The sequence below is a fragment of the Paramacrobiotus metropolitanus genome, unplaced genomic scaffold, assembly GCF_019649055.1.
Source record: "Paramacrobiotus metropolitanus isolate TYO unplaced genomic scaffold, Prichtersi_v1.0 Parri_scaffold0000060, whole genome shotgun sequence".
Classification (NCBI taxonomy): domain Eukaryota; kingdom Metazoa; phylum Tardigrada; class Eutardigrada; order Parachela; family Macrobiotidae; genus Paramacrobiotus; species Paramacrobiotus metropolitanus.
Window position 1 is genome coordinate 642522 of NW_026570280.1, and position 15426 is coordinate 657947.

General features: G+C 43.8%; 3 protein-coding genes across 3 annotated transcripts; all 3 read left to right on the plus strand.

Moving 5' to 3' along the window:
* The first annotated feature begins 4354 nt into the window (after positions 1–4354).
* Positions 4355–9632, plus strand: LOC129593157 (serine protease 33-like). The gene is made up of 12 exons (XM_055489361.1): positions 4355–4603; positions 5072–5196; positions 5729–5873; positions 6162–6401; positions 6510–6554; positions 6949–7087; positions 7205–7364; positions 7546–7684; positions 8396–8520; positions 8714–8830; positions 8952–9028; positions 9350–9632. Exons 1-12 carry the CDS (start codon positions 4549–4551, stop codon positions 9444–9446), a joined length of 1464 nt encoding a protein of 487 aa, XP_055345336.1. The 5' UTR covers positions 4355–4548; the 3' UTR covers positions 9447–9632.
* Positions 9633–10132: 500 nt separating this feature from the next.
* LOC129593232 (uncharacterized) lies at positions 10133–12065 on the plus strand. Its single transcript, XM_055489448.1, has 3 exons — positions 10133–10446; positions 10840–10930; positions 11662–12065. The coding sequence occupies exons 1-3, from the start codon at positions 10171–10173 to the stop codon at positions 12033–12035; spliced, it is 741 nt and encodes a 246-aa protein (XP_055345423.1). The 5' UTR covers positions 10133–10170; the 3' UTR covers positions 12036–12065.
* Positions 12066–12522: 457 nt separating this feature from the next.
* LOC129593188 (5-hydroxytryptamine receptor 1B-like) lies at positions 12523–13509 on the plus strand. Its single transcript, XM_055489396.1, has one exon. It carries the CDS (start codon positions 12523–12525, stop codon positions 13507–13509), a length of 987 nt encoding a protein of 328 aa, XP_055345371.1.
* Positions 13510–15426: the final 1917 nt, after the last annotated feature.

Consider the following 15426-nt stretch of genomic DNA (forward strand, 5'->3'; position numbering starts at 1 on the left):
ATAATCACATTATCACACTCAAACTAACACCATCAATAACAATTTTCACACAGTATTGTCAAACACCCGAACGTGTCGAAACACGAAACGCGCAGAATCAAAATAATTCCCGTGCAGAGTTGCAGAGTGAGCGGAGGACGTACGTACGTCTGCCGTCCGCCTGTCCAGTGCAGTGTTTCGCGGTCTTTTGTTATCGGCTTTACGCCGTGTTCTCTCTGGCACAGTGTCTCGCCACGTGCAGGCTTTAATAGTAATACTAGTAATTTTTTTTATTTCATGGAATACGGGTAAGGGATACTTACATTACTCTGATTACAGATCAAAAACATTTAAAACAGTTAATCACAGCAACAGAATCTATTTAACGCTCTCGCTCGGTCGCTCCATCCACTGTTCCGAGTACACGAGCGGCGTTGCCTCCTTGAATTTCCAGCGATACTCGTTGGCGCAAAAAACTCATCACACATGAGAACGAGGTTCACCTAGCTGTCTGCAGCTAGTTTTCCGTTTCATTTCTGCGATGTGAAACACTCCCGCGTTCCCGTCTTTTATTACAAGCAGTGTACGTGAAGTTGCCAACTTTCGGAAATCATCGCCAGAAAGACGAAACTGCAACAAAATTACCGAAGTCGACAAATAAAGTTGACAAAAAAATAGCGTGTTAGGTAGTCTAACAGGGGATGAACGGCTAGTTCACCCCTGTGGGCGAACAGAAACGGAAACTGAACGCCAACACTGCACACTTTATCTCTCTCTCACACAACACATCAAAGGCCACCTGCAGCACCTTGCTGCGGGGCCAAAAAGGAAAAAGCATACAGCTCAGACGACGAAATCTAGCAACTCAAGAATCTACCAGATTGAAGATCTGGTAGAAGGAGAAAAACAGGACAAAAACAGCAAATTAAACAACCTAGCAGCCGCCTGTGCGCGGGTGAACGGAGAGGCCACTCCTCCTCACAGTAGGTTTGTAACATTTTTTGAACAAACGTAATTAATCCGAAAATCTGAATTTAATTCTTATAATATTATTATTTAGAAATTTGAATTAAACTCGTATAAATTACCGATCACCAGAACAAACATAGAAACAATGGCTGACTTACGAGTGACATCGGGTTAATTTAAGATTTATCACAGTACACTGCAAAATCAAAACAACGACAGAAATACCTAATTAAAAAGTCACTGAAAGGTCTTTGATTGCTGCGCGTGCCTAATATCCTCGTTTTCTAAGTTACTGCAAGAGAAAACTGACGGACGGCTTTTGTTAATGGATAACTATAATTTTGTGCGCGCTGATGTTCACATGAATAAATGCATTCAAACTTATATAAGCCGAAAGGTCACCGTTTTGTGGCTGTCCCATCGGCAGCCGCCCGCGGGCAGCGGCAGGTTCCTCATGACGTAGTATTAAAAGCCGCTTATATAGACATAATGCGCTGCATGCGCGTATATATCGATTATCAAACGGCAAAACGAAATATTGACCAAATTTGTTAAGGAAGGCCGATGTTGGTAGAGCGCGTCAGCAGGGGAACTGCAGCGGCGTATAAACGCCTGACCATGCGATCCGCTGTTTAAACGCCGGGTGCAAACAGTAAGTACGCATTTTGTAAGTCTTCCTGTATCGCATTCGTCGCTTCCATGAAACACTCCATTAGAAAATATTGAAATCCTAAACAATAAAGTCTGCCGCGGTAGTGTATAAAATTAATTTGCAAACTAATTTAAAATTTGTGTCGAATTAATTAGCCATAAACGGAATGTCGAAAAAGGACAAACCACCCCCGTCGTCATGGTCCACCCCCGCCGTCCCCTGTCGCTCGGCGCCCCTCCTCCCGCTGCTCTTCTACCGCCTGGCCCAGCTCTGCGGCCTCTTCCCCTACGCCCTGCCCCCCGGCGACCCCGCCCTCACCCCGCCCCGCCCCCACTGCGCCGCCGCCCTGTGGTCCGTCGTCATCCAGGCCGGGCAGGCCGCCTACCTCCTCCGTGGTCCATCGGGCTCTACCTCGTCTACAAGGAGCAGCTGGCGCACCTGGAGTTCTTCGTCATCGTCTCCTTCGCCTTCAAGATGCTCGTCTACCTCCAGGGCCCCCTCATGGGGCTCCTCTTCATCCGCAACTGTCGCCGGATGCCGCGGATGGCCACCCGCCTCCAGCGCACCCTGGCGCCGGTCCCCCGGAGGCGTGGCTTCCACGTCCTGGTGGTGGCGTGGGCGGTGACCTTTACGGCGGCGTGTCTGGCGTCCTTCGTCCGCGCGTTTGCTCCGATCGCGGGGATGTTCAACCGTACCGTGGTGGCGGCGCTGCTGCAGTATCTGCGCGTGGCGCCCCCGCCGCTCCCGCATTTCTTCTTCCCGGCGCTGATCGGGGTGTGGCTGTTCTTTGTGCTGAGCGCCGAGACCTTTCCGAGTTGCTACATCTTGAGCCTGATGTACGAGGTTCAACTGGGCTTCCGGAGTGTCAACCAACAGTTAAAGATCACGGGAATGGACCCCGTCGATCCCCGCCTAAAGGTCAACGGATTGGAGACCCCGGAAAAGGTCACGGAGGTGAATACCCAGCAAAATGTCAGCGGAGCGGACTCCTTGCTAAAGGTCACGGACCTAATGATCGCCGGGAAAGATGCCGAGGTAAAGGTCACGAGGTCGGAGGCGACGGCGGCGGTGTCGGGGCTGAAGGAGCGCTACCGGGCGCTGCAGAGCCACGTGCGGGAGCTGGACGGGCTGGTGCGGGGCATGGTGCTGTTGGGGTCGGTGCGGGAGTTCGTGGGAGTGTTGGCGGTGTTGAGTGTGTCGCTGCAGGTCGGCGACGGACGCCCGGCCCGCAACCGCCAGGAGGCCGACGCGCTGCTCATCGACGAATCCACGAAGATTCTGATCTATGGGTTTGGTTTGCTGGGACTGGTCAATCTCCTGTTCAAGCTGTATGTCACCGTTTCCACGCATCTCGAGGTATAGTTGTTATAAACGCTTCTATATTAAATATACATAGGCGCGTACGGTATTTAATTATGGAACATGTTCAGTAAATATTTATTATGTAAAGATGAATGTAACTGCACGTCAATTTTGATAAAAATAGCGCCTGTATTACAATGTTGATAATGTTAAGAATTTTCGCCATATTTCACGGTATAGAAATATTTATTATTTGTGACGTACGTATATATGCGATGCCGAAGAAATTATTTAAGTAATTATTGTGGACTTTTACGAGCATATACCATTACTTTAAATTATTCGTGTATTATTTACCGTACAGCTCTTATATTTAATAATTTATTTACTGTATATGTAATTACTATAATATTTTTTTATTTTGCAAAAATATGCAGCGATTATTTTATGTGTTTTGTTTGGTATTAATATTACGCACAAACACCTGGTATTTCACAGCCAGTACATAATTATTGGTTTTTTGTTGCGATTGTGGATGGCTTTATTAAAAGTATCGTGATGCTAACAGGCGCAAATGGTGCGGGACAACCTGAAGAAACTGCTGGTAATGAATGCCGGCAACGCGGCGCTGCAGGCGGAATGCGGCGCCTTCATCGGCGAGTGCGAGCTGACCGACGGCGCCATCACTTCCGGCGGATTCCTCTACCTCACCAAGGAATCCGTGGGGACGGTCAGCGTTTACAATCACCAATCAAATATTTACATAATAAAATATAAACATAATATTAATAGGAATAATATAAAGATAATAACAAGGATCCGCATATAATAAATTCAAATATTTTAATTAAAATATTTTTTTTTATTTAAAAAAATATTTTAACAAATAAAAATATTTTATTTTATTTAAAAATATTTATTTAATCCCGATTTAATTTTTAAATTCGCAATATGCAATTAACGCGCAATTAATTGTAGTTGGCGCAGACCGTGATCACGTACGCCATTTTAATCTACCAAACCCGGGACACGAAGCAGGACGTGTCCCAGTTGCCGACGAAGGACGACTTTGCCGATTTAAAGGAATATCTCAATCACTGCAGCCGCGCGCTGCTGGCCGACGTTCTCGGCAATATTACGCAGCGAATTTCAATATGAAAACGTTATACACGTCACGGTTATTACACGCGCCATTTAATCGGCGGGAAAACGTTCCGCACCGAGTAGCGGAATTTTTATTATATTATTCAACGTGTTAATGTCCCGTACTCGGAACATTAACAGCAAACACGCAGTGTTTCCGTTGGAGAATGATTATGAGCGTATTTTAATGGGCAACGCCACCCGGAAGCGCTTACTCACGCCCCTTATCAAGATGGACGCGATAAAGTATACACTTAAACTCCTTATCTTTACATCGCCCAACCATTAACGCCGCACCACTTCCTCCCGCATTCCACGCCGCGTTAATTCAGCTGAAAATTCGCTATAAACAATCGCCAGTCCGCTGTGAACGCGATTCACCGGAGAACGAAAAATTGCTGATTGTGTATATATGTTTTTCCACGGGATCCCAGTGTTGCCGGTTTAATTAGGGAGATTGCTTGTCCCGCGTATATATCACGCGATATAATACTGTATCTACAATGCCGGGTGTTTATTTACTGCTGGAGATTCTTATGGGAATTAGCGCCGTTGCCGGTACGTTCAACACATCTCGCTGTAATTATTGAATATTATTTCTTAGTATGTAAATATTATACATTATGTAAGATATATTATTTATCGATATATTTGCATAATATATTATATTTTTATTTACAGTATTCTAGATAATTTTATACTTGTGTATACAGGTATTCTATATTATTTTATATTATTTTATTCTAATATGTCTTTCTTTATTTTATTCTATTATTTTATTTTATTGTTTTAGTGTATTCTGTATTATTTTATTTTCTGAATTATTATCTGACAATCATGCGTTTTATTTGTAATATTGGTACCATATCGTACATTGTCTTATATATCTGTATAATCTTTATTGCTACATTTCCATATTTCTATAAAATTCTGCATTTTATTATCTTCTAATATTACTGTATTATTTTACCGGAAATGCTGTTATACACGGTACAGTTGCGACGTTTATTATGTGTTGTGTTGTAGCGCAAAGTGGGACGCAATCCACGCAGTATCTGCAGCAGAAGAGCGGCGTCCTCACTTCCCCGTTCTACCCGCAGAAGATCGTGCAGGCGCGCTACCGCTGGGTCATTCAGGCGCCCAACGCCAAGGTACGCCGGCGTAGTGCAGTGGCTGGAAAAAAAATTAAGCGTTCGAGGTTCTTATGCGCACAACATTCCACTAAAAAATGCCGCATACTCTACGTACTCTGTATATATTCCTACAAGTTGTATATATTGTCAAAACTGAGGTAGAAATTTTTTTATGAAATCAACCGGTAAACCTGTTTTTAGATTTGTTTTATTTTGTTCAATTGTTTTTAGATTTAAAAGTTACTTATGATTAATAACTTCACTATTTATTTATAAATCATTTTCCACTATTTTTAATTTGATATTTGAAGGAAGGAGAATTGCTTGAGCTAACGCAGAAAATTAAACAGCATGTTATTTAATAAACAAAGTATCCCTATAAAAACAGAATAAGAAAAGCAAAATTAAATAAAATTTTATTTATTGGTAGAATATCTGCCGAGCAAGAAAACTAGGGCCGCACTTAAGATTCTGGCTGGTTTGTTTCACATCTTTAATTACGCTACTTTTCAAGTTGCGTACTGGATGATTTTTGCGTGTGCGCTGTTAGTCGATAATGCTGAAAATGGACGATCTGGACATCCCGGATCTGCTGTCGGCGTCCTGCCAGCAGAGCTACCTCATCGCCTACGACGCGCGCACCGTCTCGCCCAACGGCCGCATCTGCTCCTACAAAGGCCCCACCAACAACATGGGTACAGAAATAATCGACAAAAAAATGAATAGCACATAAATAAAATATTCTACCATTATTTTCCCGATAATAAGGAAAATATAAAAATTAACTACAGTAATGGTATACAAATATTAATAATAAAAAATTGAATAGCACAGAGATAAATACTGCAGGCGTGGCCAGGGTAAAATACAAACGGCTAAAAAATTAAAAATATAAATCAATAAAAATAGACTGAAATAAATAAATTAGATAAAATACAATATTTCAAATGAAATGCCTAATTTTGAATGGAATGGTCGAACAGGGAAGCTGCGTTTCTGTAACCGCGCGCCGGCGCCGAACGTGGTGAGCGTGAAGACGGACATGCTGGTGCTGGAGTACTGCACCGGCCTGCGCGCGGGGCGGGGCTTCATCCTGACCTACGACGCCGAACAAAACACCCCGCTCGGCCCGGTGACCACGCAGCCGCCGCCGCAGGTGGCCACGCCCCTCAACCCGCTGGCCGCCTTCTGCTCCATGGATCCCTCGCGGCAGGATTACTGCGGTACACATACGATATGTTACGAGCAATATACAGATACATGTAGATGTATATGCGGCGGTTATTATTTATTGCGGCGAATTTAACCGGTTCTTTTTTGCCCGCCGATAGGCTGTGGAAAAGCGGCAATCGCTCCCATCGCCACACGCATTATCGGTACGCATATACGTATGTAGTTCGCACATATTCCTCCCAAAAAATCAAAATAAAATCAAATTCCAGCAGATTGAATAAAATCAAAAGGAAATAAAATTATAACAACTCGCGCAATATTCATCGAAAAAATTTGAAATGCTGTATGAAAAAAATTTAAAAATAAGCAGAAATTTAGTAAGATGATCTGCAGTTTTTATCCAGAAAATAAGAATAAAAAAAGTATATGAACAAAAATAATACAGAAAAAAGTTAATATTGGAAAAAATTGTTAAAAAATAACTAACATTTTAATTAAATAACACAGGAAAATTTGTTGGTTAATGAGGAAAAAATCAGTTCCAAAATGATGTATCCGGTAGTTTGAGAAAATTATTACGTAAATGTTCTTCTGCAGGCGGAAAGGAAGCCCGTCCGCACTCGTGGCCGTGGGTGGTGCATCTGAAGCGCAACTACGGCCAGCAGTTCCACGGCGTCTGCGGCGGGGCGCTCGTCGACCCCACCACCGTCATCACCGCCGCCCACTGCATCGACGGGTATATATATATATGCCTTTTTGTCTCTGTTACATGGCGTCTCTGTTATACGCGAATATACCAGCCGTTTATCTATAAATAGGTAGCTGGTAAATAATGTCGCATATATATAAATAGGCAACTGGATCCGCGCGCCTACCTGATCCGCGTGGGAGAACACAGCCGGCAGTTAACGGAGACCTTCGAAGAGGATATCGCAGTCATCGAGGTCATCATGCATCCGGCCTACCAGCGCTGGGACAACGACAACGACATCGCCATCGTCAAGCTGGCCAAGGTTCTGGCGCATATATACATGATTTATAAATTCTAACGTAATTTTTTATTCATTTCATTCAGTTCTATTTTATTTTATTTCTAATTTTTAATGAGCTATGTTTTTTTTCTTCTGTAAATTAATAACTGTACTCGTTAGTCTGGATTATTTCTATTATTTGTAATTATAGTTATTACTGTAGGACGTGGCGCTGCGCAACGAAATCAACACACTGTGCATCCCGCCGGCCAACCGCGAGCCGCTGGACAACACGCAGGCCACCGTCGTCGGCTGGGGCGAGACGGCGCCGCAGCCGGCGTCGCTCCGCAGTGCCGCCGGACGTACGTGTCAAGCAAATTCATTCTAAATAATACATATTTTTATTTCCTAAATACGTTTTTCACAATTCATAGTTACGATTAATCCGTGCTGTACTATACATATCTGTACGTAAATAAGACCGGAAATTATACATAATATTAAGCTACTGGTCACCGGTAGTGTGTGAGTAGCGCTACACATTCTGCATGTACTGATTATACTCTGTGTACAATATATAATTTATATCTCCGTAAAATTGTAAATGAGCTTTTTCTGTATGTATTACTTTACTTTATTCCATCAGAAAACAGCCGCTAAATAGTACCGAACGCTACGTGAAAAAACTGAAAGGTCACACGCCTATCTGCACTGTATGCATCTGCGTTTCCTCTCTTACTTAATTTGTACATGTAGTGTATCATATATGTATGTTTTATTTTTTCTTAATTTGCAGTAAATACTGCTGTACCTTTTTGCGAGTTATGCAGTGATCTTAAAGGTCATCCATCAGTCGTTCAGCGCTTCATCGAACATGTACTGCATAGTGTATACACATTTTCTTGCGCTTAAAAGCGCTGTCTGCTTTTTCTGATATCTGTACTGTATGTTTGATTATTTATTAAATTTCTAATTATCAAAAAATGCCGCTAAGCCATACCGGAAATTGTGTAGCGTAGCTAAAGGTCACTGAAGGTGGCTCCTGTGTGTGTGAAAGTAATATCTGTCTGCAGAGGCCAATACGTCGCGGTTGGTGGGGAATGTGAGCAGTGACGTGCTGGTGCTGCCGATCGTGTTCGGCGGATGGAACAACAACAGCCGCATCGAGGTGCGCATCGCCGCCACGACACTACTGCAGGCAAGCTATACATTACTTCGATTCCCGGTTCTATTTGATAACCTACCATTCTACCACAATACTCCCAAAGAATATCATAAGAAATAGCATTGTAACTTGTACACACTACCCTACATTTTTAAGAAATCGCACACATCGGCAGCTTCTTATCGCGCACTTCCGGTGCAAATAAGGAACGTGCGTTTTTATGCAGGTGAACGTGCCGATCATCAGCCGGGCTGTGTGTCAGGGCGCCGACTACTACAGCTACCAGATAACCGACAACATGATCTGCGCCGGCTATCCGCAGGGCGAGATGGATGCCTGCAAGGTCAGTGTTCCCGCGTAGAGATTATTATTCTCGTCCGTACTACGCACTGTAAACACGCCTGGATCAACAACTGATAAGCCGGCTTATCGCGCAATTCATATTGGAATTTTATACTGTACAGGGCGACAGTGGTGGGCCGTTGGTGCAGAAACGCAACGGACGGTTTGAGCTGATTGGGGTGGTCAGCTGGGGAGAAGGGTACGTACACCTGCACGTGACCTTTTTATACAAATATACTATCATTTAATATTATGAATAATTGTCCGCTATATCGGGTAAAAACGTACAATTAATCAATCAAAATGAATGAAATATTTAATTAAATAGCTTAGATTTTTGCAAATTTATTTAAAATTTTTAAAGCTAAAAATACATATAATTACATAAAAGTCACAAAATAAAAATGTAACTAAAAATTAAAAAAGTTAAATCAAAACGGCTTATATGGAGTTAAATTGTTTATTATGCAAGGAATATTGCTATCAATTAAATACATTATGGGGTGTATGGATTCGGCAGATGCGGACTGCCGAAGAAGCCGGGTGTGTACACCGACGTGGCCAACTATATTCCCTGGATCCAGCAGCACTCCACCGCTAAGCCGCAAGATTTTTAATAAAAAACTGACAACCCTGTAACCAGTTTGCTTTGCTTCTGACGGCATTGTACGTTTGGGCTTTCTGTACACAATTTGATGGTGACGCTCTGTTTCTTCGTTATTTGGCTTGCCAACGCAGCTGTACGCAGCTGCATCCACAGATCTAGTCCAGAGAAATAATTAAAAATATATTTACTGCAATAATCGCTGGCGATGCTTCGTTAACATTAATCACGAGCGACAAAACTGCATCTGACGTTATTACATAAATTGTTAATGCTTTAATTAACGAAATTACTGTATAGTTAATTTTCGATTATTTATGTTTTTATTTTTTTATTATTAATAGTAATGAGTGCTGAATGTCGTACTAGTAGCGTATACATAGGAAAATAATTACATAATAAAATCGCATATTTATTACGGTTTTACGATTGAAACCGCTCAGCACAGACAAAATTGTTCAAGGCTGTGTGTGACCTCGATACAGGCGTCTGAAACAAAGGTCAGATCATACAGTACCCACATATATCCGCGTATTACACAACCCAATAGATAGTTCCGGGATACCGGACTGTGGGCCAGTATAAAAACCCTCACACCGCCGCGATCCGCTGCTTCATTTCTCCGGCACACAATCTTTCATCGCAGGCAATTTTATTTATATTTTTACCGGCAATCTAGAACCGCTGGTCGGTTATTTCTCCTCTTTCCCGCATCGATCATATTGTTCTACACGATCATGCAGCGATTATTAGCGGTGACCTTTGCGGTGTTGTTCATGGTGCAGTGCGTTGCCAGCCAGTCGTTTTCGGACAACAGCACGACGAGTCCGCTGTCACCGGCGCAACAGCAGCGGATCCGTGATGAAGTGCGGAAGGAGCAGCTGCAGCGCCGCCAACTGGATTTCACGCAGCCCTTTGCCGGGAACGCCGGCTCCGTGCTGCCCGTGGCCGCCGCCAGCACCGGATACCCCGGTTATCCCGGCACCTACAACATGTATCCGCCGCAACAGCAGGTACGCAAATATTTCCGCTACTGTATTTATTTCAAATTTTATTTCTTATATAATAATACTAATTTTATATTACACAATATGCACTATCATGTTTTGGATTAATTTCTGTATTTTATATCTTAGATAATATTTGTATAAAAAACGTCTGCTATATTTTTTTGCCTATTTTAATGGTAATTATTTTCCTTTTTGTTGGTTATTTATGCAGCAAATATATTTTTTTAATTTTTTTGCATAATATATTTTTATGTATAAGGCAAACACTTGCAGGAAAATCGATGAAAAAATTTAAATGTAATGTGAAATTTAAAAAAGCTGTGTACTTTTCGGTTCCCTTATAAAGTTCTTGGAAATTTCAATATGGACGCTTAGTAGCAAGATGTTCTTATTTAGATGATGGCGGGCAGCGCCCCGGTGGCGGCGGTGATGCCGGTCGGTCAGCGACAGCACACCATTGACCCTATGACGCTCCTCACTTCCGGAAGTAAGTCAGCCTATTCAGACATAAGCACGCCAGTTCTTACAATTAGGGTAAATTACACAATACGGCTCATGTCCATGTATCCTGTTAATAAACGCCAGTCTGCGGCCTTCTAACCCAAGGCAATTAACGGATATCGCGGTCATTACGCGGCTGCAGACGTAATGCTAATTTTGGTCGCGTATCCTGTACAGGTTTTCATGCAACGAAAATATTTGGCAATTATATTTATGAAGCCGGCAAAAAGCTGCATATAATCGTGGCCTAATACTGTATAATAAGGAAGCGTTCAGGCAACGGCAAAATTTTATTTCTTCAAAAATATCAGAATAACTGAAGATTTGTTGTGGATTTTTAAATCGATTATCAACACTGCGCAAATAAAAATCTTGAAATAATATATTACATTTATGGAATAAATCTTCAGTTTAATATCTCTAAAAAATAAAGAGCACGCATTTTAATTATTCAATAGAAAGTGCATTAAATTTTTTTATATGTAAGCAACTTAAGAATAATTGGGTAGAAAAAAAATCTAGAATATTCATAACCTAAGATGTTAATTTTTGATTTAATTTTAAAATTCACGTATTTAATGTAGTGGAATTCGGTGAAAAAAACGAATACAGACTTTCCCAAAAATAACCAATGAAAAGGAGAAAAATCATTTTATAAACGCCGGTTAAATCAATAAAAATTCCTTATAACGTTATAAAAAACTGAATTAATTGCAGCGTTGAACGCGCTGCTGAGTCCGAAGACCATGTCCCCGGAGGAAGCCGGCCAGAGCCTGATCCCGCCGCTCATCGGCACGCAGCTCCAACAACAGCAGCAGCGCAGTCTGGAGGCCATTCGCCAGCAACAACTCCTCGAGCAGCAGCAACAGCAGCAGAACAACCTCGCCCCGGCCCTCCGCCAGCTGGGTCTGCAGGTCCCCGGCGTCAACGCCCCGCTGTTCAACGGCCAGACCCCCGTGGGCGGCGGCTTCCAGCCCACAATTCCGCAGACCACCGGCGGCTTCATGCAGCCCGCCGTCCAGGGCGGCTTCCCTATTGCCGGCAACACCTTCGGCGCGCCAATGATCAACCAGCCCTTCACCGGCCGATGATCATACTAACTGGTTGTTCTGTGTTCTCCGATTTGCGTAGTCATCTGTTTTCAATGAGAATGCCGCTGTCAATACCTTCTTTTTTTGATAAATAAATTTATTATTCGGGTGTAATTCAATACCGCATCGATTTGAATAAAGGTCACGTGCATATATAGCGCAGCTCGGGTATTGTTAAACATAGTCGCCGCGTCACGCACTGCGCCCCGATTTCCGTATCAGCCAATACACACACGCATTACGCAATTAACCGGTCATCGAAATACCGGGACACATGCGTGTAGCGAGACAATTAAGGAAACAGGCAAACCGACACTTGAATGACGCCGGTAGCGGGTGTTGACGCGCAAGTGCTGAAATAATCGGCAGCCGGGTATCCGCTGTCATTGCCGGTAGGCAATCGCTCCTATAAATCGTCCTATATATTTTCCTATACGCGAATTAAAGAGACAACGTCCTCCGTTAGTTCGACGTTAATCCGGACGCGATGAACAACTCCACGGGCGTTACACCGCGGGTGACCTTAGGCTGGGGTCCGCTGGAACTGCTTAATCTGGCCATCGCCCTGCTCGGCACGCTCCTCAACGGCGGGATGATCCTCCACCTTATTTTCCGCAAATCCACGCACACCCCGTTCACTGTGTATTTAATTAATTTATTGTTAAGCAACCTGGTCAAAACCGCGGGTACTAGTTTAGCCAACGCGCTACTATATGTTTCTCCGGTGTTTCACTATAGCCACGCCGCGTGTGATTTTTACATGATGACCTCGTATTTCTCCATGGCCGGGATGATCCACACCCACGTCCTGATTTCATGTAACCGCCTGTGGGCGGTTACCTACCCGCACGCTTACCGTACCCGCCACACAACCCCCGTGGCGGTGGCGGCGTGCGCCGGGATGTGGCTGTACTTAGCGATCATGTTATTACCGCAGTTGATCCGCGATTCCCTGTACTTCCGCTGGCCGATGGAACTGTACAACCGGTGTCTGTTGAACATCGACGCGCAACGTTTCCTCATCACGACGATGCAGTTGGTGGTGTATGTCCTCCCGGAGATGTTCGTGTTGGTGACCTTTCCGTTGATCTGGCGTAAACGGAAGTTGACCGCCCAGCGGGTGGCGCCGACGGTGACCGGGAAGACCGTTAGTAAAGCGGTGAGTCGCGCGGACACGGATTCGGACGGGGAGTCGCTGGCGCCGGCGGCGGGGACTTCCGGCGGAAGTGGGAAGCGGCGGACGCGGAGCATGACGGTGTTCGTGATGTTGATGGTCAGTATGTTTATCTGCTGGACGCCGCTGCTGCTGCCGACGTTCGTGGCATGCTTCGTCGATTTCAAGAGCAGCGCGTACTTCCGCGTGACGACGCTGTTGTTCACGGCGGAAGCGATTATCGATCCGGTGCTGTTCGCGCTGGTGTTTGTTGACGGGGTATGGCGACGGGTCAGCCGGATGTTTCGTTTCGTCAGCTAAGAAATCTACTTATTTTACTGATATTTTATAAATTATTGTACTGTGCATTTTTACATTTATTAGTTAAAAGGTATATTTATTTTATTTTTGACATGTCTTTCCAATGAATTTGCTGGCTATTTTAACACGATCCTTACCCACCTTATTTTTCTATGCACAGCTTCTGTGTTGTCTAATAAATTTCCTGGGATTCGAAACGATGTACTCTGTACTCGTACATGAATGCTCGTCTGGTTCACTTAGATTTTAATAAGCAACTGCAGTCTACTCATTTGTTACTATATTACTATACGTGAAAACAATATTTATTACTGACATCGCGTATTACAAAAGTAACAAGAAAAACAATCATTGACATCATTGCCGTTCAGCTAATTTAAAGGCAAAATACACATCTTCCTTCTCAACCACGTCACTAAAAGTACCGAGAACTGATACTGCATTTCCTCTCTGAATCTCGATACCAATTCTCTGACGCAAAAACTCCCCTGAGCGAGGGTTGCCTGTACAGTCACAAATCTTTCGCGACAAATCTTTAAAGAACTTCTTCGTCAGCGGCCCAAATGTTCCCGTAGTTTCGAACGCTAGCGGTTGAACAATGTAGCGGTCTGCTAGCCCGATATACTTTCCTAACTTCCGGTTTTCCCGGATCTCCGCTGCACTTCCCGGCACCCTGGACGTCTTGGCGATGTACGTTTGGGCAAATGTGTCTGCCACGGTAACATCCCACACTAGCGGCTTTCCATTCTTCCATGGGAAACCTGTCACTCCGTCGGGCCGCTTTCCATCGCCTCTGTCTAGGCCCACCGGCTCGAGCGACGAAGGTACTTTTGCCGAACTCAGCGCTCGCTTGGTTGCTTCGTTCAAGACTATTACTATACTATATTTACCGGTTGCTGGTACTTAACTACAGATACTGAAGGATTGTTTTGATACAATTAAAGAAGGAACATTTCCCCGTGCGTTTGCTGATGTATTTAGCAGTCGCTGCATTCGTGAATAATTTTCTATTCCACTTTTTTGGTACAATTACTCTATGGCTTTAATAATAAAATTACACTGTAATGATTAGGTTTGTTTTGGCAGCCGGTTGCGGATGAATCTGCCAGTCGCTGGTAATTATGTTATTTTCAGACAGACCATGGAGAAACCTTTCCCGGGAGCTTGTTACTGTGCGCTGATTAGCCACCATAAATTTGCTGAAGAAAATAACGGGAGTATGTATTAGACGCACCCAGTACGTACATAATAATTCTACTAGTGCGTGTTGCGGATCGCCTCGATCGGTCACTTACTGCTACTTCGCAACCGACTCGAGTAGCATGATTAATACTGATCATTAGTATGTACCAGAAGGGAAAATCTATTCCTATACTTTATACGTATCGATTATTTGTATAATTGTATACGACTGCAGCATACAAATCAAAAAACATTAATAAGTTAACCAAACGGTGAAAGAAGAATTTATTATCACAACAGAAAGAGCTCAGTAAACTTTTCAACTCCGTCCATTGTTCCGAAAACTGAAGCCGCATTTCCCCGCTGAATCTCCAGGGACAGTCGCTGTCGGAGAAATTCATAGAACGAGCCTCTCCAGTTTGATTACGTAAACGCTTCCCGATTTCCTTGATAATAGCGGTAGCTGAAGGTCCCCATGGGCCCATTGTTTCAAAGGCAATGGCTGCGAAAATGTAGCGCCCACTCAGGTACGAGTACAAACTGGCTTTCCTTTCTTCTGCCTGTACCGCCGCCGATCCGGGAGTCGACGATATAGACCTTATATGGGAAGCAGCAACCGTATCGACACAAGTGACATCCCATGCCAAGCACATACCCCTCTGCCATGCAAACGTTGTGCAGCCGTCTGGGCGTCGTTCGCTCGTATGTGAGGTGCCGCGTGGTTCCAGTTTAGCG